This window comes from Diospyros lotus, chromosome 11 (genome assembly GCF_014633365.1).
Source record: "Diospyros lotus cultivar Yz01 chromosome 11, ASM1463336v1, whole genome shotgun sequence".
Classification (NCBI taxonomy): Eukaryota; Viridiplantae; Streptophyta; class Magnoliopsida; order Ericales; family Ebenaceae; genus Diospyros; species Diospyros lotus.
Window position 1 is genome coordinate 32,802,451 of NC_068348.1, and position 24,616 is coordinate 32,827,066.

The following is a 24,616-nucleotide window of genomic DNA, read 5'->3' on the forward strand; positions in this document are numbered from 1 at the left end:
TTATGTAATCAACAACTGCATGATGGATGGAAACTTAAAGAAGAATAGATGATGGGGGAAAAAAATAAAAGAAAATATCAATAAGAGGGGGAGAAGTGGGCTTGACCAAACGAGACAGACAGCCAATGATTTTTGTCTGTTTATGACCATCGGATTGATTCTGATGACAGACAGATCATAGATCATAGATCATGATTTATGATGAGGTGATCCACTGATCTGATCACATAAACATGAATTTCAAACCCATTGACCAAACACACCCCACCCCCCACTACTATTGCTATTACTTTACTAGTTCCTGTGCCTCCCTATGAATATATTGATTGATTTTCGCGTTTGGGACCCACCATCATCACCATTTCCACTCCCACTCCCCCCAGATTTCTTCTCAGCCGTCCGATCCCCGTTCCATCCTTTGACTCACCAGGTTCCCCGGTCGCCCATCCTCCCTTTATAATCCCTTGACCCCCTCTCTCCAAAGCTTCACACCAGCTCCCATCCCTTCCTTCCTTCCATGGCCGCCTGATTTTTCCACACAAATCTATCTCTCTCTCTCGCTCTCTAGATTAATCATAGATACATCTTAAAAAGGGAGTTTCGATGGCGGTGGAGATGATGGGGTTCGGGAAGATGGAGGAGCAGATGGCGATACAAGAGGCGGCTTCGGCTGGGTTGAAGAGCATGGAGCATCTAATTCGTATTATGTCTCAACGCTCTCACCACACCCAACCGCAGTTTACTTCTAGTTCTAATCATCAGTTGGATTGCAGAGAACTCACCGATTTCACCGTCTCCAAGTTCAAGAAGGTCGTCCCCGTGTTGAACCGGACCGGCCACGCTCGATTCCGCCGCGGACCGACTTGTCCTTCCTCGTCTTCGACTTCGGCTACGTCTCAGTCTCAGATCCAGACCCTCGCAACGGCACCGCCCGCACAGGCTCCGGCGAGCTTTGCGCAGTCGCAGCCGCAACCGCAAACGCTGACTCTTGACTTCACCAAGCCGAATCTGATGAATCCGAGCCCCAAAGGCAGCGAGGTGGTGGTCTTGCCGAGTCAGTTCACGAAGGAGACCTTCAGCATATCCCCGCCGATGTCGTCGACAAACTCCTCGTTCATGTCATCGATCACGGCCGATGGAAGCGTTTCCAACGGGAAACAAGGATCGTCGCTCTTCTTGTCCCCTGCGCCGGCGCCGGCTTCTTCCGCCGGTAAGCCGCCGCTCTCGAACTCTTCCTACCGGAAGAGGTGCCACGAGCACGATAACTCCGACAACGTCTCCGGCAAGCTTTCTGGCTCCGGCCGCTGTCACTGCCACAAGAAAAGGTGCGTATTTTCTCCACTCCCGGCGCATTTTAGCGTGAAGCATTTTCCTGGAAACCGCAACCAACTTTGTTTGACCAAAGCGCGCTTTGAAAACGACGAGTGAACCTGCGTGGCTGTCTCTCCTGTCTTTCTTTAGAATATATTATTATATTATTTAAAAAATCACAATCATTCAGACCTATTTTCGACTTTTTCCACTGTGGCCGCAAACCCATCCGGCTCAGGATAGCATAGACTCGCAGGCCGATGAATGTCTTTTAATTACTTTAATGGCCTCTGCGAATAAGGTATTCGTATTCATGTTCATATTCATATCCGTCCATTCGTATTGATTTTCAGGAAATCTCGGGTGAAGAAAGTGATCAGAGTCCCGGCGATAAGCTCGAAGGTCGCTGATATTCCGCCGGACGAGTACTCTTGGAGGAAGTACGGCCAAAAGCCGATCAAGGGGTCACCATACCCACGGTAAATACCATAGCCTTCACCGATCACCGATCAATTGATCTGATGATTTCGTGATCTGATTGAATTTGATTTGACTTGTGGATATGTTCAGGGGGTACTACAAGTGCAGTAGCGTGAGAGGCTGTCCGGCGAGGAAGCACGTGGAGAGGGCGACCGATGATCCGGCGATGCTGATCGTGACATACGAGGGAGAGCACCGTCACTCCCACGGCGCCGCTCCGGAGAACGTGGCCGGCGGCATGGTGGATTTTGTGTTCGAGTCAACGTTATAAAAAAAAAAAAATAGAAGAAAAAGGTAGAAGAAGAAGAAGAAGAAGAAGGGGAGGCTTTTGTAATATTGGAATAGTTGAGGTGGCTTGCTGTAAATGTTTGGTTGGTTAGTCCTAAAATCAAATTAAACTCTGGAACATGCTCTGGCGTCTGGATCTTTTCGTCGTGGCCCCTGTTATTTGATATATTTACTACTACTTTTTTTTTGGGTCTATTTTTAGACAAAATTCAAGAGGCCAAGGGCTAGAAGTGTAAATTCAGAATATGGCCATAAATCAAGGAAGGGGTCCTTCCGTGAAGGTTCCGTTGTTTAGAAAGTCAAAAGTGGTGGTTGGGTTTGGGTCATTAATTATGTTGAATATATATTCCATTCAACTCCACAAATAGCAAGAAAGAAAGGATTTGTTGACCCCTCTGCAGTCAAAACATATTCAAAGATTAGAATATATGACGATTGATTGCATTTGGAAGCTTGTGGACAACTTCCTCTCCAACTCTATTTTCTTTTTCTTTCTAAATATAATAATAATAATTTGTTTTTCCCAACGAAAGTGATACATATGAAGTTTTTAAGTTCACTATTTTATTTTTATTTTTTTAATTAAATTCTCTCTCTCTCTGGATCGTTGTCTTTATTTTTCTTCTCCCACTAATAATGGTTTGGCAATGGCCCAAAGTCTGATCGTAAAGAATCAATCAAGATTCTCTACAACCCCCCATCTCTTTCCCTGCCTGTCTTCTTTTGGCCTCGTCAAATTTCATCGTTGTTTGATTAATAATGGATCTTGACGTAATGGTAAAGTTCTTTTTATTTTATTGTGATTTGAAGGTCACGCGTTCCTATTACAAAACAAATCACTTGGTCTTAATGGGTTGCAAAAAATGTGCATACAAAAGAAATATATAATTTATTGGAAACCCAAAAGATTATAAACAATTATTAACAAACTATATATCATACAAAATATGCCACTCAAAAAATGAAATTGTCATGGCCCAAAAAAGGAGTTTGAACTTTTTTTTTTTTTTTTTTTATGATTGTGTTAGATTTAACTTGCACAATGCATGTAGCATGATTGGTTTGGTGGAATTGAAGGGTTAGGGCGATAGGGAAGAGGGAGGGTCATGGTGATCCAAGGTGATTAGATCGAGTTATGGCGAGGGGACGACAACAATTTTGGAGGAAGAGTGTGCAACAAATTTGTGTAGATGAAGAGGGGGAGTGAAAACTAGGGCAAGCTTTTTATACATGGTATTTGGTAAATTTGTATATAAAATAAGATAAATATGTAAAATGTGATGTTATTTCATATAATGAATATGTTAAAAGAAGAAGAGAAGACGACGTTAAAGCATGAAACTAAAACAATCACAGGTAATAACTTCAATTACTAATTTGATTTATTTCAAAACATTTTTGACAACACATTTAACTAAATAAACAAAAACAAAGTGAAAACATTCGTGTATTGAGACGGTGGCCTCAATTTTATCCATTAAATCATAAATAAAAAAATATGAGATAATAACAATTAAATCTTAAATATTAGGAACTACAACTGCTCCACTTTCTACATGTGAGTGGAAGAATTATTCAATGCATCAGATCAGCATTTAACAGGACAGGATCTACGTTCTATCCATTTTGTGACAAGATGGATCCCAATCCCACATGATACAAGTTAATGGGCATTGTCAAAGAAATTAGGGCAACTAGGCTCATAGCAGATTCAAAGGCCCAAAGTATCTGATAATATGGGCTCCCTAATTTAGAAGCCCATATTCAGCTCTTTTGTTCTTGGACTCAGCCCATAATCCGAGTGATGGGTGAGACCAAAAAGTCTGAAACAACAATAGTTACGCACATTAGTCAAGTTAATTAAATGTAACGTGAAACATTAATTGTGTGATGTGATTTTTTTTTTGTTGTTGATAGTAATTCACCACTCTTTCTCAAGGTCATGTTTTACTATCAATGTAACATTCTCATTTTTGTATTGCTCTCGATAAATATTTTTTTTTTTATAATGATTTACCCTTTTCTTATTTTTTTAGAGTCGGGGCATGAAATGGTTTATCAAGATAAATTATTTCGTAACTAATTATTTATACAAGAATAAATTTGTCATTTGATAACCACTCAAAATTTTTAATAATAGTTTGATCTTTCTATTTAACCCTTGCTTAATAGAGAAAATATTGCTATCGTTTTCATATTATTTAGTCTCTAAATTTTATATTTTATAATAAATTAAATTATTATATTTTAATTTTTGTTATTATAACCACTAAATTTTAACTTTTTTACAATTCAATTTATTTTTAATTTTTTATTAAATTGTGTTAACAAAATATAATATGATGTATATTAATATAAATTTTAATTTATAACAAAAAGAATATATAATGACAAATTATTATGAATTATAAAATTTAGAAATTAATAATATAATTTAACCAACTAATATTTAAATAAAAAAAAGATGGTTGTTAATTAGGCTAAAGATAAGAGGTGTCGACAGTAAATTGGCCCTAAAAGCTAAATTAAGGATATATTTTCTTTTTAATTTTCTGGTCACTGTCGTTGCCACGAACCCCGCCCTCCGCAAACGTGTCGAATCCTCCGTCGTCTTCCCTCTGGCGATCTGGCCGCCGCCGGACGTTAATTTTCCGCCCTCTGCTATTTCTACACTCTCTCTCTCTCTCTCTCTCTCACATCTGCATCGGCCACTTAATCGCTTTGCTTTATGTACTTCACAATCATTGCCACCAATTGATGACAAGAAGACCGCTCTGGTGACCGGAGCGTAGGAGAAGATCGGTTCATTCGGATTTCATGTCCGTAACGTGCGGCTGTGACGTTGCCTCTACGCCTCCGGCCTTCGTTAGGGACGGGGCTCAGGATGAACAGGACTCCAGATCGAGGCTGAACGACGGTGGAATTTTCGCTGTGATCGGCGCGGGCGGCTCCATTGTCACGGTGAATCCTGAGCCTTCATCGGAGAGCTCGTCCATAGGAGTGCCGGACGACACCGATGAGGAGGAGGAAGTCGAAGGGGAAGCGGAGAGCAAATTTCAGAACGGGAGTTTCGGCTCTTTGGCCTCCTTGGAAGACTCTCTTCCGATGAAGTCAGTATCCTTCATCATCATCATCTCGCGATCATAATAATACTAGTTTATTTACGATAGAAATTGAATTTTGCGGACTGATGGATTTGTTCCTGGAATGAATTGTTTTGCGCGAACAGGAGAGGTTTGTCGAGTAACTTGTCGGGGAAATCGAAGTCGTTTGCGAACTTGTCGGAGGTGAGATCGGTGAAAGACATTGAGAAGCCAGAGAATCCATGGAACAAGAAGCGGAGGACGATGATAGCATCCAAATTGTACTCGAGGAAGAAGATGCCCATTCCTCTTCTGTTTCTCAACTCAGAAGGCGACGACGAAGAACATGAACATCACGCCAACAGAAGCAAGAGCAAGAGGAAGAAGAGGAAGAAGAAGAAACGGAGGTCGTTCTCTCTTACAGATCCGAGGAAGTAAAGCGGCTCCGCCATAACCTGATCGGTGAATTCGGCCCAATTGGGTGGGCCGCACCCGTAAGGCTGGGCCTGGGCGTAAAGACCAATAAGCCCTCAAAAGAAAATAGAAAAATAACTTTTTATTGGGAAAGAAAGCTTTTATTCTTTATTTCTTTACCCACCCAAGCAATAATTTTCTTCTTACTTACCCCAAAAAATATTTTACTTTGCTTGTAAAATAATAATATAAAAAAATAAAGCAAAATGAGACACAGGGGTAAAAGTGACATTTGAGTCGTGGTATATATATAGAGAGAGAGACCGGAGGAAGTTGATATTGTTAGGGGAATGGCGGGAAGAGTGTCGGCTCGATGGATTGGTACGCCGATTAGCTCACTCAGCTCTATTCCTAATGGTAATAAGAGGTGTTGTTGGGCCTGGGCTTGGACTGCCGCTAGGTGGTCTAGGATTAGGGCTTCGCTTGACTTCACCGGTGAAATCAGCAGGGCTCCGGATCGGATGGCTTCCTCTAGGACGACGGCCGCGACAGAGGCCGCCGCTCCTCCGGACGACGTGGTGGTGCAGTACGTGGTGCTACGCCGAGACCTGATCGACACGTGGCCGATGGGTAGCGTGGTCACGCAGGGCTGCCATGCGTCGGTGGCCGCCATTTGGTCCCACAAGGACGATCCTCACACCCTCCATTACTGTGGCACCTCCAATCTCGACTCCATGCACAAGGCAAGCCAAGCACTCCATTCCATTTCTTCTTTTTTCTTTCGTTTTTTTCCTGAAATTTCTCTTCCTTTCATTTTCCTCTTATTCGATTTTGTTCAGATTTTCTATTTTGTTTTAGCTTAAAATTTAAGCCTTTACAATTTCTGAATTGTCGACGTTGCATACTTCATTTATTGGAATCAGTCACACTCACTGATATTTTATTTCCTTGTAGTTTCTGATTTGGAGTTCGTCGTTTTTTATGCAAAAGAAGTTTTAATGTCATATAATGCACTTGAATTAAATCCATATGCATGTGAATTTGATTGTGTTGCGCTAATTCTGTGGAGACTAGGAGTCATCTGTCGCCCGATAAATTTAGAAGCAAAAGTTGCTTTTGTGGTACTTAGAACATTTTATACATTCCTCTACGCCTGTAAATGAGGCGGGTCGAGCTGCCCATCGGTTGCCCAAGCTTGGCTTCATCGTTTAACTAGGTTGAGAAGCTTAGCTTGTTGTTTAAATGGTTTTTAAAATGTGTTTGTGGTTGAATTCTTCATCTTTCAAGCCTAATTTAATGAGCCTGAAATGCATTCAAGTTTGTGTCGTATATCTTGAAGCATATCTAAGTCAAGACAAACACAATTTGTCCAATTCAAGAACTCAAAAGAGTAGGTAGGTTGCAAAAATGTGCTCAATCTTTGTTAGTGATATTATGGGTCACTGACTGTCAAATTCGTAAAACTATTTTGGACATGGAGTAAATTGTTTTGTTACAACCTGGATCTTTATGAAATTTATGTGTCTGTGACTCCATATCACGTATTAGTATTTGCTTGGAACACAATGCTGTTGGTTGGACAATTTACTGTGGCATGTTGGTGCTTCTTTTTCTTTTTCCAATCAAAGTGTTAAACTAGTGTCAAGGATCCTTGTGTGCAGAATGAGTCTCGCCCAGGTCTTGCCTTGCACCTTGCCCGTAAAGCACGTGGATGCTTTATTGACCTAATAAAGTTATCTATCAACATTCTTCTGTCCATTACACCTGTATACATTCCTGCACAAAGTACTTGTTAAGTCTGCGTATAGCTCAGCTCATGTTTACTGAAATGCGGATGTCAACTAAAGAACGTATATTTTGATATTATACCATGACCAAAATTTCCAGCATGGACATAGCCGTTTTAGTCAGCATAAAGTACATGCAGTCTATGGAAAGGAGGTTGAGTTGTACTTTTGTTAAATCTAAAACAAACAAATAGAGTATTGTCCTTGTACCAGTGTGTTTCTAATCTGGTGAATTTTACCGATTGTCATACACACATTTGTGGATTCTCTTTGAAGTTGGAATTTCATGTCACTGGATGGAGTGCATCCATGAAACCAAATAGGCGTTTGGAGATTTCATCTGATCTATTACTGTTTTTGGTGAAGCTAACTTTTCTAACTCCGGAACTTTGTGATTTCTGCTCTTGTTGCTAATATTGATCCATCCAGTACATGTTAAAAGTGATGGCCAAGAACTTGCTGACAGACATCTTTGTCTGGATTATGTAGGTTACTCTTGAAGTCAAGGGAGAAACACAGATGCTGAACTTGTCAGAAAAGCTCACAGCCGGTGGCATTGCTCATAAGCTATGGATTGAACAGCCTGAGAACATTCCCACGTGTCTTGCAACAAAACCATACCCTAAATCCATGGTATCGTCATATTTCAAAAGGCTGAAACTTTGTAAGTGATGGGATTCTTAAGCTTCAACCGCAGAATGTTGTTGACACCAAATTATGTTTGAGCTATAAAGCGAAGACACATTTTAATCTTTCTAAAATTATCAGAAAATAAATAAATTTTAATAAAGTGAGGCAATATTTTGTATATGCATTTTCAAAATGATTATACTATTTGTTCTTCATGATGGACCTATAGATGTACTTTTGAGACTCAGTGCATGAAATGGAGCAAGTTTATGGCAAAAGAGGCGGAGGAATACTAAAGAAAACGTTGTGGGAAGCTTTTAAACATCACATAGAATGTAGTGGCTTTTATAGAATATATAACCATAGATAAATATAGCAATTTGTGCTTGGAGGTGAAGAGAAGATGGTTCATAAGCTAATCTTTGGCATCCAAAGTTTCCTATTTAGTGTATTTGTATAATGTTCAGAGTTTGGATCTGACCTGTCCATGCCTAGTACATGATCCAAAAAAGTGTGTAGCTTTTGCTTTTGATCCAATCTGCAGTGCAATTGGTTGAGGCTCTCTTTCTGGAAAAGTAAGGAAATTGTTGCATATAAATATAACGTTTTACGTATTTTTACCAAATGAGTTAGTGTCATACATTGAGAACAATTTTCAAAATGAGTAGTCTCTACACTGCTGACATTTGACATATTTTTACAAGATGAGTAGTCTCGTACACTGCTACTAGACCATAGGTGTTCACACACTGGTAAATTTTGGCCGAAACTGAAAACAATTTGGTAATTGCTCCTCTTCAACTGAAGCCCATAAGAAGATCAGCCCTAAATTAATTTGCCTGCCGTTTTGGCTTTGAGAATAGAAATCAAAAACACATTTTTTTTTAATAAATATACGTTTGCATCTTTTTTGTGGTGTTGAGGCATTTTTTACTAACAACAAAAGCTGGTTTTTTATGAAGCCAAAAACAAAAGTAAAAAAATAAAATTATTTTTAGATAAAACTACCTTAAATAGCAACACCTATTACCTAGTTTGGTACTTGCATGGAACCATCCACATAAATGGAAGTCACATCTGAAGACTGCATTTTCCTTGAGAAAAAGCGATTACAGGATAAAGAAAAAAAAAAGAGTTCTATAATCAATTAACAAGCAACGGTAAGAATCATGTAACCAACCACTCGGAGCAAGATGAAGTCAATTTTGCCAATTAAATCTAGTAAGCAGCAAAAAATCGTAAATACACCCACAGTGGCTGCCGCCACTTTGCCATGTATATATATATATATATATATATAGAGAGAGAGAGAGAGAGAGAGAGGAAATACAGTATACATCAAGAATAATTGTCGTATCAACAAAAGAGACAGGACACCAGCACCGATATAAATTCACTCCTCAAAAGATGGGTGTAAAACCGGACCTTAAATCCCATCCGACAAATGAGCTAATGTGAACTACAAACATAAGATTGAGCCAAGAAAAACTCCTCTTCAAGACAAGCCAATTTAACAGAGCAGGTTATTCCTGTGGAAGCTTCCTATCAAAAATCTCCCCCAGTTGATAAAATTATCTCTTTTGAACATCCAACCTGGAGATTCAGACAGAAGAGAGCATGCAACATTGTCTCCTAAAAGCATGATTGCAGCTGCTAGAGCTTTCAATATAAGTTTCCCATTTAGGTGCAAGAACCTGCAATCCATGGCTTACAAAGAACAAATTAAAATTTAAGAAAACTGGAAGTAAAAACCAAAAGTACATCTCAAGTTGCCCGGTGATAATCTAGTGACTGAGAAAAACAATTTCGGGAAAGCTAAAAGAGTTGGGACACAAATGTATGTACTTAAAACGGTTGGGACCTTTTCTTCCTATTGTGTTAAAGGGAACCTCCCCCTTCACCATAATCAACTTTCTGCCCTTTCTTGGTGTAAGAAGGACAATCATTGGGGTCATTTTGCAGGTATCAAGCACCACAAGCAGAGATGATAAGATGGAAAAGCTAATGATTACCAGATCAACTGCCTCCCTTCTGCTTGAGAGTGATCTTGTCCCCCAAGCTAAGAGCTATCCCCTGAGTCTTGCTCCTTATCCTAATATACCCACCAAGCTTTCCGTCTGCTTGTTTCTCGATGCTAACATTTACTAGAGCATCCTCTCCAAACACGCTCTTTGCATACAAATTAGCAGCCAAGAAGCCACACTCACCATCCAGTGCCGACCTGCAACATAACCAACCAACAAGAACATGAAGTACTGCATACATGCCGATGTACATTGGAAGGAATTACGACAAAAGAACCCACATACAACCATATAGGCTAAAAATACCATATAGTTACTGAATGCTGCAAAATAACAAAGATGCTTCTAAGGACTTTGACCTACCAAAAGCTCATCAGTCCTGAGTCAAAATAGGCTAAAAATACTGAAAGAACTCCAAATAGTGACTTAAGTGAAATCTGATCATTCTGGGCATATATCCAGAATTGTCTTCATTCCTTTCCTTTCTATGGTCCAGATAGTTATTGACCCCAAAAGGACAGAGGAGGAATCTCTACCAGGTTACTATAAAATAGATGATGTATTTTACCCTTTTCCAACTTATCAGCATTTAAATTACTGAAATAGCACAACAGATCATCTCACATCAACCATTTCAACCGTGACAGGTGAAGAGTATACATCCTTTATCAGTGAAATATTGCAGGAGGAGGAAAATATTGCAATGGAACTGAGACCCATTCTACCCTCAAGACTTCCTTTCCCCCACTCTGAATGGGCGAGACCAATTTCTATACCCATGCATGCCTAACAAATTATTCATCCTCTTCATGGAGATCCTTTATGCTAGTACAAAGTCTCACATTGTACTGTCCTCCAGATTGGAAACCATGCATTAGATTACTTGGTCAATTGAAACTAGAGCATTACTTGACAGATATTTCAGGTTGCCAGTTCACATTAGATGAACTCTAAGCTCATGACAGAATATATCAGAAAACATTGCCGTGACTGGAAGGTACCAAATGCTCAAACAATCAATAGTTAATTTTAGAAGCTCATGGTTGTTGACCATGATGATCATCTTAATTTTACTTTTCCTGATAAATTGCATTTTGCTTATTCTAAAGATCCCCCGCTCCTTTTATGGGTAACTAATGGGAATCAAATTTGGAATCTCTTTACTAAAGGAACACAACAGCCTCAGAGACACTGTGGTGTCCCCTGAGAGAGCTTCATGTTAAAGGCTAATCTTTCTAGCATATTTCGCACTTTGCCAATAGAATTCAATTTAACAAAAAGTATCATATATTAAGTGGGGAGTTCCCTCGACTTGTGAAGGTAGAACATTGGACCAAACCAATAACTTAGGGTGATCGGCATACCACTAAATGGACTCCAAGAAGGGATTTTATAAATCTTGATGAACATATTAGTTTAATATTCAAAATGCAGAAATCTATTGCTATTTTATGTGTCAATCAGGTTAGAAAATTTGGTCATCTAGACCATTGTGCGCAAAGGTCAGCCTTGGACAATGGAGGTTTTAAGCCAATTTGCCATTCCGTTTCCATAAAATAGTCCTTCTAGATCACATTAGTTTTTTATTCCAAAGAACCAAGAAGCTATAATCTATGTATATTTTAGATGCCAATTATTTGAGAAGATGATAAACCTTAAGCACTGTGTGTACAGGATCACACTTGCAAAATGGAGGAGCTTAAGTCAATTTCCTCTGCACCTTTTTCCATAAAATATTCTAGCAGGTCAATTATTTAAATTGCTCAGCAATACAGTAATTGACACCTTGAAGATCAATTTCTTCATTGCAGGGAAAGATAAATTTGCCAAAAATAGTATGAGAATTTCATAAACTTCAAACAGCAACACCTTTATCAGCAGCAGAGTAAATGCTCATCCAAGTGTATTTTATCAGACAAAATATATTCAAACAAGTTTTATCCAAAATTGGAGAATACTTACGGTGCAGTGAGGCACTTCATGTTGGTTGATTTGATAATGTGGTCAAGGAATTGTTTCTCATCTTGAATTACAGTGTTGACAGCAACCTGCAATGTGGAAGATTAACAGACCTTCAATTAGATACCAGCAAGATGACATATAGTTAGAGGTCTTCAATGAAAAAAATATCCCCTCAATTAGATACCAGCAAGATGACATATAGTTAGAGGTCTTCAATGAAAAAAATATCCCCTACAATTTAAGAAAAATAAGGACAGCTGAAATTAAACCAAAACAATAAAAGAAAACCAGAAAAGAACTACTTCACTGGAACTCAAGTCTAAAGAGAGAGCATATATACTGCTTCCAGATGAAGGCAGCAAAAATAGTGTTGAAACTTCTATTACAATGAAGCCCTTATGTTGTTGTTTCTCAGAAACTCAATTTGCAATCAAGAAAGACATTGCATGTCATAAAAATATCCAAAATCATGGTCACATGACCAGCCAACATAACCTGACAGCAGATGTAATCATCAGTTAACATAACATAAATTGCCCAAATACAGTTAGTCTAAAGGCATTTGGACCAGGTTGTGTCCAATAATATAGAACCTATTCTCATTAATAGGATTCTTCAACAAGTGATCAGATTTTCTTTCTTTTTTTCCCTTTTCCTGATAAGCAAATAGCATCAGATATTTTTAATCCATTAAGTCAGCTTGCTAAGCAAGAGAGCTGCTTACAGATTGGTGACTTTTTCATTAACCGGTCCATTTATCTATTTTGTTCACAAATGACATAATCCTAACACTTGATGTCTGCATTGTTTGGTAATGAACAATATTCAGGTTCTCAAACTTTGTCTCATCTAATGAAGATGCAACTTCAGGAAAATTTGTGATTGACCGTATGCCCACCATGATGATCTGACAACAGCATCAAATAGTATTTTGAGGGACTGGCCTTGTCAGTTACCCTAAATGGGGCTGGTTCAGGAAAATGGAATAAGAACAAAGTAGCTTCTTTTACAGTTTTACCAGTCCCTCACAATCAAACTACGGCAGCATTTGTTAATCTATCAATATATGTATGTATACATACATATATATATATATATCAGAATATCAGATACTCAAACCAGTTCCCATCAGTTGCAGGAGCTACAAAGGGGCAAAAGATCAAGAATCTAAAGATAGCTAAGAAACATTTGGGAAAATAACAGCCAGCACCGGCAACCACATTCAACATGCACATGCAAAACACTGTAATGATTTGTATATATTAAGGAATTACTAGATCAAGTTTCATCATGTTGACAAGTGAAGAAAAATTAAAACTAAAAAAGGTGCCAAGGGGGAACCACCCAAGTAAAAAAGCATGGAGCAAAACGGCAATTACTGAATTACTTAAAGTATTAATACCAATAAAGAAGTTCCCCAGTATCAAATTGAATTACATCACACTTTATATATCATGCATTTTCACTTTATTAAGTCGGAAACTCATCCAGAGTTAGCCCTGTGACCTCAAATCATTTCCAATCACTCAGCTGCGATGGCCTTTTAGCCACATTAGACAAACCCTGTGTATTTCAACTTAAAAAAGTTTCAAACTATCGATCTAAGACCAATTAGTTTGAAAACATGGGAATAAAATTATTCAAGAAAGAAAAAGTATAGGTACCTTGTTTTCCCACTCAAACTCGGCCCACATTGTTCTGAAAGCTGCATCATTGCAAACTGCAGGAGAGATGTAATCCATGATGTCAATGTGGATATCATTCAGCACAATAACTGTCCGCTCAAGCACATTTGAAGTTTCAAAGACAATGTTCCCAAAAATAACTCCAGTCTCAGTTGAGGACACCTTAATGTTAGCCTTTATCTGCTTGCTTGATTCAGGAGCCAATGTATAGTTTTGTGGACGATCAACAAGTTTAAGATCACCCATAGTTGCCAATTCCAAACATAAATTCTGTAGGGTCTCCTTAGTTCGATTAATTACAGTAACATCAAGGACAATATCATAATGATGAACTGTGACATAAGCTTCAGCATAGACTGGGTCACTAAATCCAGTGAGTTGAAGAATACGATTTAGCTTATTTGCATCATCTCTGTCCTTGACGAATTCTCCAGTAGCACGTTTTAAATCATCTTGGACCTCATCTTCCAACTCAAGCTGGCTCATACCCTGGAAAGTAAATGGAGTTAAGAGATACCAAACACATGAGACAGATAAAATTAAGTCAAAGCAAACCTAGAATCAGACCTTAATAAATCTATAAAAGCACAGCACAACCAGACAAAACTAGAAACAAAAACACGGTACAACGAGACAATATCAAAAACAAAAACACAACCATCTGCAGTCCCCTTGAATAGAAAGAGATGTAACAAAATCTTTGTTGAAGGTCAACCATAAAATTCCTTAATTTGGACTATGAGCATGAAAATGATTGAATAGCAACAAATATCTCCCTAGTGGGGACAAGGTAACTAAAACCCCCGCCCCGGGGGGGTTCAAAATTTACCCTCATATCATCTGTAAACAAAGCATGCAGCTCCAGTGCCAGAAGACTTAAGAAAGTATTAAGAGTAAAGACATAAAAGCATACATGAAAAAGTTTCTTCAGAAGAATCAGAACAACTAATTAATGAGCCAACTTTCTTCAGAACAAATTCATATAAAAGAATGACATGAACAGCAAACATCAAGTGTGTACAAAAAGACAACATTATATCCCTCTTACAGAATAAGTTGAAGATATTGTGTAAGAGTTAACAAAGAAAACAGTTTCATGTTAATCAGGATTCAAAGTAATACGGACAGCATAAATGAAAGACGAAGATCAATAATCCTTCTACAAAATGGTAAAAGCATAAAATTAACTCATCAAGACTTTTGACAGTTGACTGCAGAGTTTCTTACCCGCCTACTCTTCAAATGGTAGAAGTCAATGAGATCATCTGGTTGTGCATGAGAAATCTGAGCTTTAGCTTTAATTTCCTCTGTTTCTCTTAACAGTTTATCTGACAGCATTTTCACAAAACTCTCACGGCAAGACTGCAGCCATATCTTCCTGACTTCATCTCCAGTGTTGCACAACAATCTTATGCAAAGGACAATCCTATCATTGGAATCATTATCAATTGGATGCGAAAGGGCGGAAGATTGTCCTAGTTGTAACATAGAAACCATAATCAGTAATGCCTGGGTCAACACTTTGTTCACTTCAACTTTTGATGGTTGAACCTCCTCCAGTCTTAAGACAAGTTTTGTCAGTGTGCAGGCCACAACAGCCCCAAGGAAAAAGTCACCAGTGAGAAGAAGGGATCGCAAATTCCCAGAAGCCAAGGATCCTTGCACAATAGTAGGTGGGGAGAGGGCAGTTTCAGATGCAGCACTCTGAGTAGCATAAGTCCCATCAGCAAGAATTGCAGGCCTTCTAGAGGAAACAGTTATGGCATTAACTTGCTGAGACTTCTTAGAAGAGTCATTACTTTCCTCTTCTTCTGTGGCCGAGTAAAAGGGTAAGTCTCCAAGGCACTGTTTGATGGTTGCAATACCACTCTCAACTTCTGAAAGAGACAGACAGTACTCTCCAATGATCCAAAGAGCACAGGAGCAGACCCGTGCTGCACGGATCTGATAGAAAATATCCAGCAACCTTGTTACAATAGAAACCCTTAATTTTGGGTTGGTTTCTATTATCTCCCGTACAAAGACAACAACATCCATAGCTGAAGCAATGTTGCTGTCTCCCAAAAAATCCATCAACAAATGAACCACAGTGCCTGCAACTTCAGGGAACTTGATTGCACAAGAATGAATAGCTTGAATAAGCATTTGCCTGAATTCCGCATTCTTCTCTAGCTCCCCACTTTGAGTCTTAACAACTTCCTTCTTCAAAGTAAGAACAACCTCGTTGACACTTTGGGGAGTGATCAATTCAAGAATTATGTCAAGTGTTTTTCTCCTGATGTCAATGTTTGGGCTTGAAAGTGCCCTAAGCACATCCATTATAAGATCAACCATAATCTCTCTATGAGCAGATTTAAGTTCATTAAGGCGATCAAGCACAATAAGCTTAACATTGTTGTCACTTTGAGAAAGTAGAAGCTGACAGTAAGTATTAGCTGCAGCTCTAATAGCTGTAGGGGCAGATGATAAAGAAACAAGAGTGCTGGCACACTCATAAATAACTGCACTTGAAGGGGCATTCAACAGAGATATAATGATCTTTATGTACCTTCCTTTTTCTCCCTTATTTGTTCTACATACTTTACGGATCAACTCTAATACAACCATTTGAAGCAACTCACCCCATTCAGACACTCTATCAACGTGGGTCAAAAGGTAATTAATAGCCCGATCCTGAGAACAATTAAAAAGCATGAGGAAAGCATTCCTCTTGGCTGATTGATCCTGCTCTGACAAAAGAACCTTCTCAATCATCTCTGGTGCATCAGCCAAGAGATGCTCACCTTGTGGAAGCTTATAAATTGACATCACTGCAAGAATGGCATTCCTTCTAATAAAAGGGTGGCGATGCTCTAAGTTTGCCAAAACAGAAGGTATCAAAGGCTCAACAATCTCTACCTCATTCAACCGACAGAGAAACCTCAATGTTACACCACGAATGTACTCGTTTGGGTGCTGAAGATTGTTCCTCAAATTTTGGCATATCAAGATCATTTCTGGTAATACCCGTCCTTTTCCATCAGTTTTATCAATGATCTCCAAGTAAAGAAGTAACAACTTTTGAATTGTGTGGTCCTCAGAAGGCAAAACATATCTTACTATAGTGATGAAAAGTTGAGGCAGGGTTTCCCCGTTCAACAGAAGCATGATTGCTTTCTTCATGGCATCAACCTTGGCGGGAACGTCATTCCCTTCAAGCGCTTCCTTGATCTCATTTGCAATGGCGGGCGTTCCTTTGTCAAAGTGAACAAGCAGGGAACAAGATTTCTCCATGCCTCTTCGTGTTTTCTGAGACCACAAACCAACTTCTCGCGTTAGATCCAGAAATTGGACTAGCAAAACCTAGATCTGACAACTCGAGTACGTAACAACATGAAAAAATTACTGATCCTATATTCAGTTGCTGAACAAATTAAAATTAAGACGCATCGGGATTTTAACCAATTAAGCCTAGAAAAAAGCTTGAAAGTACATAGGTTATGAGGTAGAAGAAGTTCCAATCAACCTATCGAAGGATTTACAATTAGCCCTAGTCGTTAAGAATCGCTCAATTTTCCCGTGAAATAAGATCAGCAAAACACAAGCCAATTTCCCTGATTACTCCGTTGTTCTCAGAAACCCAATAACGAAGGGATCCTGCAGGATCCTAATTTATCAAAGAGGAAAAAGACTGAAGTGATTGAGACGGTATACGAGAGAGATTGCAGCAAAGCTTACCGGATGAGATGCACAAGTTCACTTCGATAACCTTCTCAGATCCTCGAAGCGTGCAGAAAACAGTCACAGAGACCGATTTATCTCAGATCTGAAAGCCACTGGCAGACCGCAGAGAGGTTGTATATGCTTGGGGGGAGCAAACCGAAGTGAGGCACAGAGACTTCACTGCGTAATGCCGCTGGATGTGGAGAACTGTTGTGATGGCCCTAATCCCGTTTCTCCGACCTCTGCTCCTTTAACCCCTTTTTCTCGATCTCGGCCGAATATAAACCGACTGAAATCATAACGTTTAATTTTGGTTTGTTTTAGTGCAAAAATAAGGGGAAAAAATTTTGATATACACAAACTAATAAATTTATAATAGTTTTTAATAATAGTAAATAAATTTATTGTTAATTTTAAATAATTTAGTTATGAATTTTAAATAAAATTATTATAAATAGGGATGAGCTTTCGATTCAATTTATTTTTAAGTTTGGTAATTTTAATTATTTTAATTTAATTTAATTTTTATATTAAAAAAATAAAATAACTTAATTAATTGAAATGTTAAAAACGATGTTATTTTTGTATTTTGTATTTTGTTATTTTTATTTTTTATTTTTTTAATCAATTAGGCTTATTTGATTTTTTAAATTTTTTAATTTGCTCAATTTGAGAATCTATTTAATTGATTCGGTTCAATTTTTGATATATATTTAATTTAAACAATTTAGTCAATTCATTCACTTTTAATTATAAATTTATATATCTCATATCAGTTTTGTTGTGTCATAGGTAAAAACCCATTAAAGGGTCAAGTAAGCCCAAAATGTCTTTTTAGACTAAAAGGCATAAATTTCTCATATGCGGGGAGTCCTATACAAAACGCGCAAATACAATAAGTCTGACATTTAAAAATCCTTTTAAATATTTTAAAAAGAAGATAGATAATTATCCATAACGAATTCTAAATTCTAAAATGGTCATGAAATATTTGGATAAGCACTATCCTTCAAAAATTCTATCCATAAAAAGGATAAGATAAATATCATCTATCAAGATAAGCATTATCTATAATTCTGTTAAAGTTTAAATCATTCTATATTTCTCTATAAATAGGCAATTATGCAGTTCTAGAAGGGAGGGATAAGGTTTTTGATACTATTTTAATGTCGTTTCTTTTATTATATTCAATATCTAATTGTAGCGTCAGAGTGTTTGCGCAGGGACCTCCCCGCGTTCTTTGACTGTTTTCTTATTTTTACAGGCTCAAGCAGGTTGAAGACGACGTTTCTATTTTACAAATTTATTATTGTATCCATGTCACAACAAGTTCGTAAAAGTAATTTATCAAATTTATATATAAATAAAATATTATTTAAATAACTTTTTTTTACAAATTAGTTGAGTCCAGTCCCTTTTTATTATAGTTATTTGATAAAATATTTAAATTTATTTAATATATTAAAATATTCAAAATTAATTTAAATTCTGCCTAAAATGTGTTAAATTGAAAAACATGTAATTTACCAAATATAATATTTATTACATTTAACATGAAACTTAATTCAACTCTTTGTATAAACTCATTGTCCAATTGCGTTTTAGATTTTAAACAAGTTATACTTTAAGGTTGAAAATTATAATAATTTTTTTAAATTTACAAATTTTTGTTTCATTCACGGTCGACTCAACCTAGGTTGCACGAAAACGGAAACGGGAGACGTTTCCGGTAGGGAACGAAAACGCAAAAATGGCATTTTTAAAAAAAAAGTAGGAAATAGAAACGCGGGATAAACTATAAATTTTAAAAATATAAGGATTTTTTTATAAATATAATTTTTAATATAAAAAAATATTCAAACATAAATTTAATAATGTATTAGAAATATATATATATTGTTAGCTTCACATATGTATATATATATATATATATATCTTCGTTGCAGATACTATTAGGAAATGTATGTTGCACACACTGTTAAGGAAAGAAGAAGAAGGAGAAGAAGAAAATATGGGGAAAAAAAAGGAGAAAGCAAGAGAAGAAATCGCTGGAGAAGAAGGAGAAGAAATTGCTGAAAAAAGAAAAAAAAGAAAAGAGGGAAAAAGGAAGGAGGAAACTGCTGTGTGAAATTGCTGGAAGAAGAAGAAAAGAGGGAAAAAGAAAGGAGGAAGTTGCTGTCTACGTGCAATCTTGCTGGGCGGCTGAAAACGCGTTTCCAGTTATGTTTTTTAAATTTTAAAACGGCCCGAAATTTTTTAAAAATTACACAAACGACCCAAAAAATGTTTCGGGCCGTTTTTCGTGTTTTCGAAACGGAAAACAGTTCGAAAACGCCGAAACAGCGCTTTTCGTGCTTCACAGGGCTCAACAAGTTGGAGACCAACAAGTTGGAGACCTTAGGTCATTATTAATTTAGGGGTCCTTTAAAAAGTAATAAAAAATTATTTTATTTTAAATTTTTTATAATTATTTATCACTCTTCCTTTTCAATTATCAATTAAAAATAAATAAATTTTGAAGGACAGCCACCTTTATAATAACAGGCAAGGCAGGTTTTAAAAACTTTTTTGGGCCCCTCTTTTTTCGGGGGCCCTAGGCTTAAGCTTAGTGGTCTTGCCCTTGAGCTATTTCTTAATTTTAGTTAAATATTTTTTAAAAATCTAAAATACTTCCTCATACTCTCTCCTACATCAACCATTTTTGGCTTCTCTTTTCCTTTAATTTTCTCAAGCAACAATGACAAAATGTCCTTCTCCCTTCATCCCTCTTTTCTCATTCTCTCACAAAATCCCGTCAGAATTTATCTCCTTCGCTTCCCTTCTTTATACTTTTCTTTATGACTAATACATGAGTCAGCCTCTCTTTTTCTTTTTTCTTGATCTCACTATTATATTGTTATCAAATAAATTTGTTAGCTATCTCAACTTGTCCTATTCTCAGTCACTAGACAAGGTTGAGATAGATATATGCTGGCAGAGGCGGATCCAGGAATTTAGGTTAAGGGGCTGAAATTTAAAAAATTAATGTAATAAAATTTTTATGTAATCAAAAAATCAGTACAACATTAAACTTGTGCTCGACGAAATTTTAAAACAAAAAATTCATTAAACTTATGTTAAATTGATTTTGCTCACTATGAATTGAAATATTTTTACTAGTGTGATCATCTCTCTTTCTGAAAAAAGATAATAATATTTTTCTTTTCTTATTGTTTCATTCTAAATTCTAAGGATACACAAACAAAAAATAACACAATTTAATAATCTAACAATTAAAATATTTAATTCAAAATTTGAGGCAAATGAAAGTCTAATACAACAACTGTATTTCTAGAGTTTAAACAAGAGAAGGCAAAAGTATGGTCGATTCAAATATTCATTAACAGATTCACAATAACAAATTTTAGGCTTCCAATAACAAATTTCAGATTTCCAGCCAAGCCAATTTCTAAGATCCTAACTAAATGTAGTAGTCAAATAGGTAAGCAGACACAAAATTAGCAGAAAATTACTTACTTAAAACTTGAAAAAAGGCAGTGATTTCAACAACAAACCAAGCATAAACAAGAAAAAAAAAATGGGTGAAAAATAAAAAAACTATCTACATTTAGCTATCAATCGAGAGAATCAAACAACTGAAAGAATAGAAAACATACCTGGGTAGCTGGGCTCGAATGAAGCAAATCTGGAAGCTTGGGGGGGGGTAAAACGAAGACCTGAATCAGAGGCAGGGCAACGAGCAAGATGGCGAAGCCGACTAGCAGAGCGAGCGTGGGGGCGAGGGCGAGCGAAAGCAAGAGAGAGGCAATCGGGCAGAGAACGAGGGCGAGAGGCAGTGAGGGAAAGCGTGAGAGAAAGACAGCGAGAGCTGGAGAGCGAGTGAGAGAAAAAGAGGCAGAGAGCGAGGGCGAGAGGCAACGAGGGCAAGCGACAGCAAGAGAGGCGGAGAGCGAGGGCGAGCGAGAGCAAGAGAAAGGCAGCGAGAGCCGGAGGGCGAGCGAGAGCAAAAGCGACAGAGAGCGAGGGCGAGAGGCAGCGAGCGAGGGCGAGCGAGAGCAAGAGAGACGGAGAGCGAGGGTGAGCACGAGCGGACGAACAAGAAGAGAGGAGGCAGAGAGCGAGAGGCAGCGAGGGTGAGCCGTGAGCGAGAGCGAGAGAGGAAGGAGAAGAAAGGTCGAGTAAGGCGTGGCTTGCAGGCAAGTGGGTGGGCTGGAAAAAATTAGGGTGGGCTGGGCTAATACTAAATAATTAAAAAATTTACTCTACAAATTTTATTTTGGTTGTGGGCTGCTCTGGGTTTCAGCCCAGAGCAGCTCACACGTAGATCTGCCCCAGTATGCTGGTATTTGTGAGGAGATTCTGAGAATAGGACAAGGTTGTTCTATATATTTTTCCCAAATATATATAGAATTGGATAGAGATTAGATAAATTCACTGGAGGGTTGAAGGTTGCTCGTTTGTCAGTAGAATATGAATGGGCGTTTCTGTGGGTAACCATTGCCATGCTTTTGGTCATATTCTATCTAAATGTCCTAATTAAGAACCCATGCCCACTTCAAAGTGATCACAAGAGTGAAGTCCATATGAATAACCCTAATCCTGAAGATTCCAGAGGGAGAGGAGTCAAAGAGTTTATTTAGAGGAAGAAGGTGAGCAAGAATTCACATACCAATAGGAAAGAATCATCTCATGTGTTTCTTTCCTACAATTTTCTTTTTGCTAGTAAAAGTGATTACAATTAAAGTTAAACCAAAATCAATTAACATCGATCCTTAATAGAGTTAGAAAACTGAATTTAACAGAAGCAGCCAAGAATAAGATATGGTTGCTCTCCGCCTCCGGCAACTGGAAGAACGATCCGACAAATTTCATCAGATTCTCCGAACGCTCCATCCGTGAACAGCAGATTAGCCACAAGCTTTTGGTCATCCTTCTCATAATTATATCAAGAAGAAACGAATGAACGATAGCATGAAAAAGATCTACGATTACGAAAACTGTTTCTTACATATATTACAGAAATATTTCTCCCCCCTTATATACACAAAATCCTACATCTGTATAAACCTTGGTCGGTCGATCGGTCGGGCGGGCGACGATCAGTATTGGAGGACCAAACGGCGAGTGCAGAGAGAGCAATAGTACTTGCGCTTGGTCTTGAAATAGAGGGGGAGAAAACAGAACCTCCACTGGCTTTCGACATCCAGAGCTTGAATCATCCCGCCGCAGTACGGGCAAGCCCCCGGTGCGGGCTGCCGAGACAGCACTCTCTCATCCTCGTCGCACACGAATACCAGGCACATCTCTCCTCTTATTATCCAATTTCTTTCTTCTTCTCCTCCTCCTTGCTCTTCTGCTCCTAATACGCGATCGATCGATCGATTGGAGATGAATTCGGATGAAAATTAAAGCTGAATTGACCTGATCGAAGTGCGGTTGCGTGGATAGCTATATACAGAACGTGGAAGGATCTGGCCGGGCCTGGAAGGCAAGGAAAGGAACCGCGTGGACTGCGTGGACAATTACGAGAATCTAGAAGATTCGAAGCCGACTCGGAAAGGGATTTTGGTGGGGAATTTTATACCGATAGCTGTTGATATTTTTTATTCTCTTAGATTAAATTAAATTTAGAAAATATTATTTCAACTGTTAGTTATCATATTTTTATTAATGTTTATATATTATATATTTATATTAATATCACATAAAATATAACACATCCACACATAAAATCTAAATAGCATTTCCGATTATACTACGTGCCTTGAGAGGTTTTTTAAATAAAAAATATTTATCTTGACATTTTAAAATTACATTAATTATTTTTATATTACTAGTAGTGGTTTTGGTGGAGGGTTGGTACAAGTTGCTTGTAATTAACCGACAAGTTTAGGAGCCTTAATTTTAGTAGGGATAGTTTAGAGATATCTAATGGGCATTATTGTAATTTTATTATTTTATTTTATTTTTGTAACTTGAAAATTACAAGTAGTCCCCCAATCAAATACAATCTTTGATTCAGATCTATTTTAATCTCTTTAAAACCTACGATCCTTCTACTTTGCAACCTTAGATATATAAACAGATAGGTTCGTTGTAAATTAAAATTTTGGGATATGGTCTCTCGAATAGGCACAAGTGATTACGTAATTTTGCACGAAAACATATTTAAACTCATAATTTTGTAATATCCCAAACTTTTTAAATTTGTATAACAAACCATCTACACTATCTTGAGAGATTATTTGTGTCATTTAAAATACTTTAGAAACTCTTAGAATAATTTTAAACATATATATATGTGTATACTTTAAAAGTATCTAGAAAATTCTTAGATATCTTTAAGAGCTCACATAACATTTTTTTAAATTCTTTACCTCAGTAAGTATTATTTTAATGAGCAAATATTATTAAAAAATATTAAAATTAAGTATTCAAATAATATCCCTAAAATATCTAGATATAAAACTTGTATCATACTTGAGAAAGAAATTAAGTCTATCAACTTTTGGTGGTAACACATATAGATAAAATAAGACAACATGATTGGCTTAAATGTGGGTGGCATATATATACTCACATGGTGTCATGTGTGTTTTGCTAGATACATATGACAATATGATTAAGTGATCTGATGAATTAATGACAATGGTTCACATGGGCTCATGTGTTGATGATTGTAATTAGCATTTAGTCATATGTACCAATTATTTTTTTTCGAAAATACTAATAGGACATTCATTTTGTAACATTTTTAATGGCACTTATATATTAATTAATAGATTATATATTTATATTAATGTGATGCAAAATAAAATATATCAACATAGAATGTCAATTAAAAGTTTAAAACTTGAGCTTCTAAATAACATATGAGATTTTTTATGACCAAATTAATATTTCTCCTCTTAAACTTTACATGAAAAGCCTATTATCGCTTGAAACTTCAAATCTAACATATTGAATACTTAACATTTATAATTTATATTTATTGACTACTTAATTATGTTGAGTATATAATAAACGTGTCATTAAATATATAAAAACAAAACAGTAAACATTACACCTAACGATCGTCGAATTATAAACTCATTAATAGATAGATTGTGGGTTGTCGATCGGAATAAAAAAAGACAAAGAATAGGGAGTTAATTGTAATTAGTTGTCAATCAAAACAAAGAGAAAGGAGAAAAGTGAAGTAGTCATAACTTGCGAATCATCTATTAAATTAAAAATGATAGGAAATGGTG

At 37.2% G+C, this 24,616-nt stretch overlaps 6 protein-coding genes across 7 annotated transcripts; 3 read left to right on the top strand and 3 right to left on the bottom strand.

The window, feature by feature from the left end:
- Positions 1-475: 475 nt before the first annotated feature.
- LOC127812910 (probable WRKY transcription factor 11) lies at positions 476-2,523 on the top strand. The gene is made up of 3 exons (XM_052353485.1): positions 476-1,325; positions 1,665-1,790; positions 1,882-2,523. The coding sequence occupies exons 1-3, from the start codon at positions 604-606 to the stop codon at positions 2,060-2,062; spliced, it is 1,029 nt and encodes a 342-aa protein (XP_052209445.1). The 5' UTR covers positions 476-603; the 3' UTR covers positions 2,063-2,523.
- Positions 2,524-4,608: 2,085 nt separating this feature from the next.
- On the top strand, positions 4,609-5,601 carry LOC127812912 (protein OXIDATIVE STRESS 3 LIKE 4). Its single transcript, XM_052353487.1, has 2 exons — positions 4,609-5,189; positions 5,309-5,601. The coding sequence occupies exons 1-2, from the start codon at positions 4,897-4,899 to the stop codon at positions 5,598-5,600; spliced, it is 585 nt and encodes a 194-aa protein (XP_052209447.1). The 5' UTR covers positions 4,609-4,896; the 3' UTR covers position 5,601.
- Positions 5,602-5,785: 184 nt separating this feature from the next.
- Positions 5,786-8,171, top strand: LOC127812913 (uncharacterized). Its single transcript, XM_052353489.1, has 2 exons — positions 5,786-6,319; positions 7,853-8,171. Exons 1-2 carry the CDS (start codon positions 5,927-5,929, stop codon positions 8,033-8,035), a joined length of 576 nt encoding a protein of 191 aa, XP_052209449.1. The 5' UTR covers positions 5,786-5,926; the 3' UTR covers positions 8,036-8,171.
- Positions 8,172-9,187: 1,016 nt separating this feature from the next.
- LOC127812898 (coatomer subunit beta-1) lies at positions 9,188-17,606 on the bottom strand. 2 transcript variants are annotated; one of them, XM_052353450.1, is made up of 6 exons: positions 17,382-17,606; positions 14,892-16,952; positions 13,644-14,153; positions 11,980-12,065; positions 10,006-10,214; positions 9,188-9,700 (listed from the first exon to the last, which is right to left on the bottom strand). In XM_052353450.1, exons 2-5 carry the CDS (start codon positions 16,935-16,937, stop codon positions 10,010-10,012), a joined length of 2,847 nt encoding a protein of 948 aa, XP_052209410.1. In that variant the 5' UTR covers positions 16,938-16,952; positions 17,382-17,606; the 3' UTR covers positions 9,188-9,700; positions 10,006-10,009. The 2 variants fall into 2 exon arrangements, with proteins under 2 accessions (XP_052209410.1, XP_052209409.1); XM_052353449.1 differs by having other exon boundaries at positions 9,188-9,687; positions 17,382-17,605.
- Positions 17,382-22,259, bottom strand: LOC127812853 (uncharacterized). The gene is made up of 3 exons (XM_052353377.1): positions 22,157-22,259; positions 21,023-21,595; positions 17,382-17,655 (listed from the first exon to the last, which is right to left on the bottom strand). Exons 1-3 carry the CDS (start codon positions 22,257-22,259, stop codon positions 17,588-17,590), a joined length of 744 nt encoding a protein of 247 aa, XP_052209337.1. The 3' UTR covers positions 17,382-17,587.
- Positions 22,260-22,326: 67 nt separating this feature from the next.
- On the bottom strand, positions 22,327-22,887 carry LOC127812916 (uncharacterized). The gene has a single exon (XM_052353493.1). The coding sequence runs from the start codon at positions 22,667-22,669 to the stop codon at positions 22,466-22,468; it is 204 nt and encodes a 67-aa protein (XP_052209453.1). The 5' UTR covers positions 22,670-22,887; the 3' UTR covers positions 22,327-22,465.
- Between the last annotated feature and the right edge of the window lie 1,729 nt (positions 22,888-24,616).

What these genes read in the sequence shown, in the direction of transcription:
- LOC127812898 (XM_052353450.1), bottom strand. Translation starts at nt 16,937, where the DNA reads ATGGAGAAATCTTGTTCCCTGCTTGTTCACTTTGACAAAGGAACGCCC. An exon ending in ACCATTTGAAGAGTAGGCGG is followed by an intron (nt 14,154 to 14,891) that starts GTAAGAAACTCT and finishes TTTACTTTCCAG; the next exon opens with GGTATGAGCCAGCTTGAGTT. An exon ending in AGTTTGAGTGGGAAAACAAG is followed by an intron (nt 12,066 to 13,643) that starts GTACCTATACTT and finishes TCCACATTGCAG; the next exon opens with GTTGCTGTCAACACTGTAAT.
- LOC127812912 (XM_052353487.1), top strand. Translation starts at nt 4,897, where the DNA reads ATGTCCGTAACGTGCGGCTGTGACGTTGCCTCTACGCCTCCGGCCTTC. An exon ending in GAAGACTCTCTTCCGATGAA is followed by an intron (nt 5,190 to 5,308) that starts GTCAGTATCCTT and finishes TTGCGCGAACAG; the next exon opens with GAGAGGTTTGTCGAGTAACT.
- LOC127812910 (XM_052353485.1), top strand. Translation starts at nt 604, where the DNA reads ATGGCGGTGGAGATGATGGGGTTCGGGAAGATGGAGGAGCAGATGGCG. An exon ending in TGTCACTGCCACAAGAAAAG is followed by an intron (nt 1,326 to 1,664) that starts GTGCGTATTTTC and finishes ATTGATTTTCAG; the next exon opens with GAAATCTCGGGTGAAGAAAG. An exon ending in AAGGGGTCACCATACCCACG is followed by an intron (nt 1,791 to 1,881) that starts GTAAATACCATA and finishes GGATATGTTCAG; the next exon opens with GGGGTACTACAAGTGCAGTA.
- LOC127812916 (XM_052353493.1), bottom strand. Translation starts at nt 22,669, where the DNA reads ATGTGCCTGGTATTCGTGTGCGACGAGGATGAGAGAGTGCTGTCTCGG.
- LOC127812913 (XM_052353489.1), top strand. Translation starts at nt 5,927, where the DNA reads ATGGCGGGAAGAGTGTCGGCTCGATGGATTGGTACGCCGATTAGCTCA. An exon ending in ATCTCGACTCCATGCACAAG is followed by an intron (nt 6,320 to 7,852) that starts GCAAGCCAAGCA and finishes TGGATTATGTAG; the next exon opens with GTTACTCTTGAAGTCAAGGG.
- LOC127812853 (XM_052353377.1), bottom strand. Translation starts at nt 22,259, where the DNA reads ATGGAGCGTTCGGAGAATCTGATGAAATTTGTCGGATCGTTCTTCCAG. An exon ending in GGCTGCTTCTGTTAAATTCA is followed by an intron (nt 21,596 to 22,156) that starts GTTTTCTAACTC and finishes GTATTAGCCCAG; the next exon opens with CCCACCCTAATTTTTTCCAG. An exon ending in ATTCGAGCCCAGCTACCCAG is followed by an intron (nt 17,656 to 21,022) that starts GTATGTTTTCTA and finishes TTATGATTTCAG; the next exon opens with TCGGTTTATATTCGGCCGAG.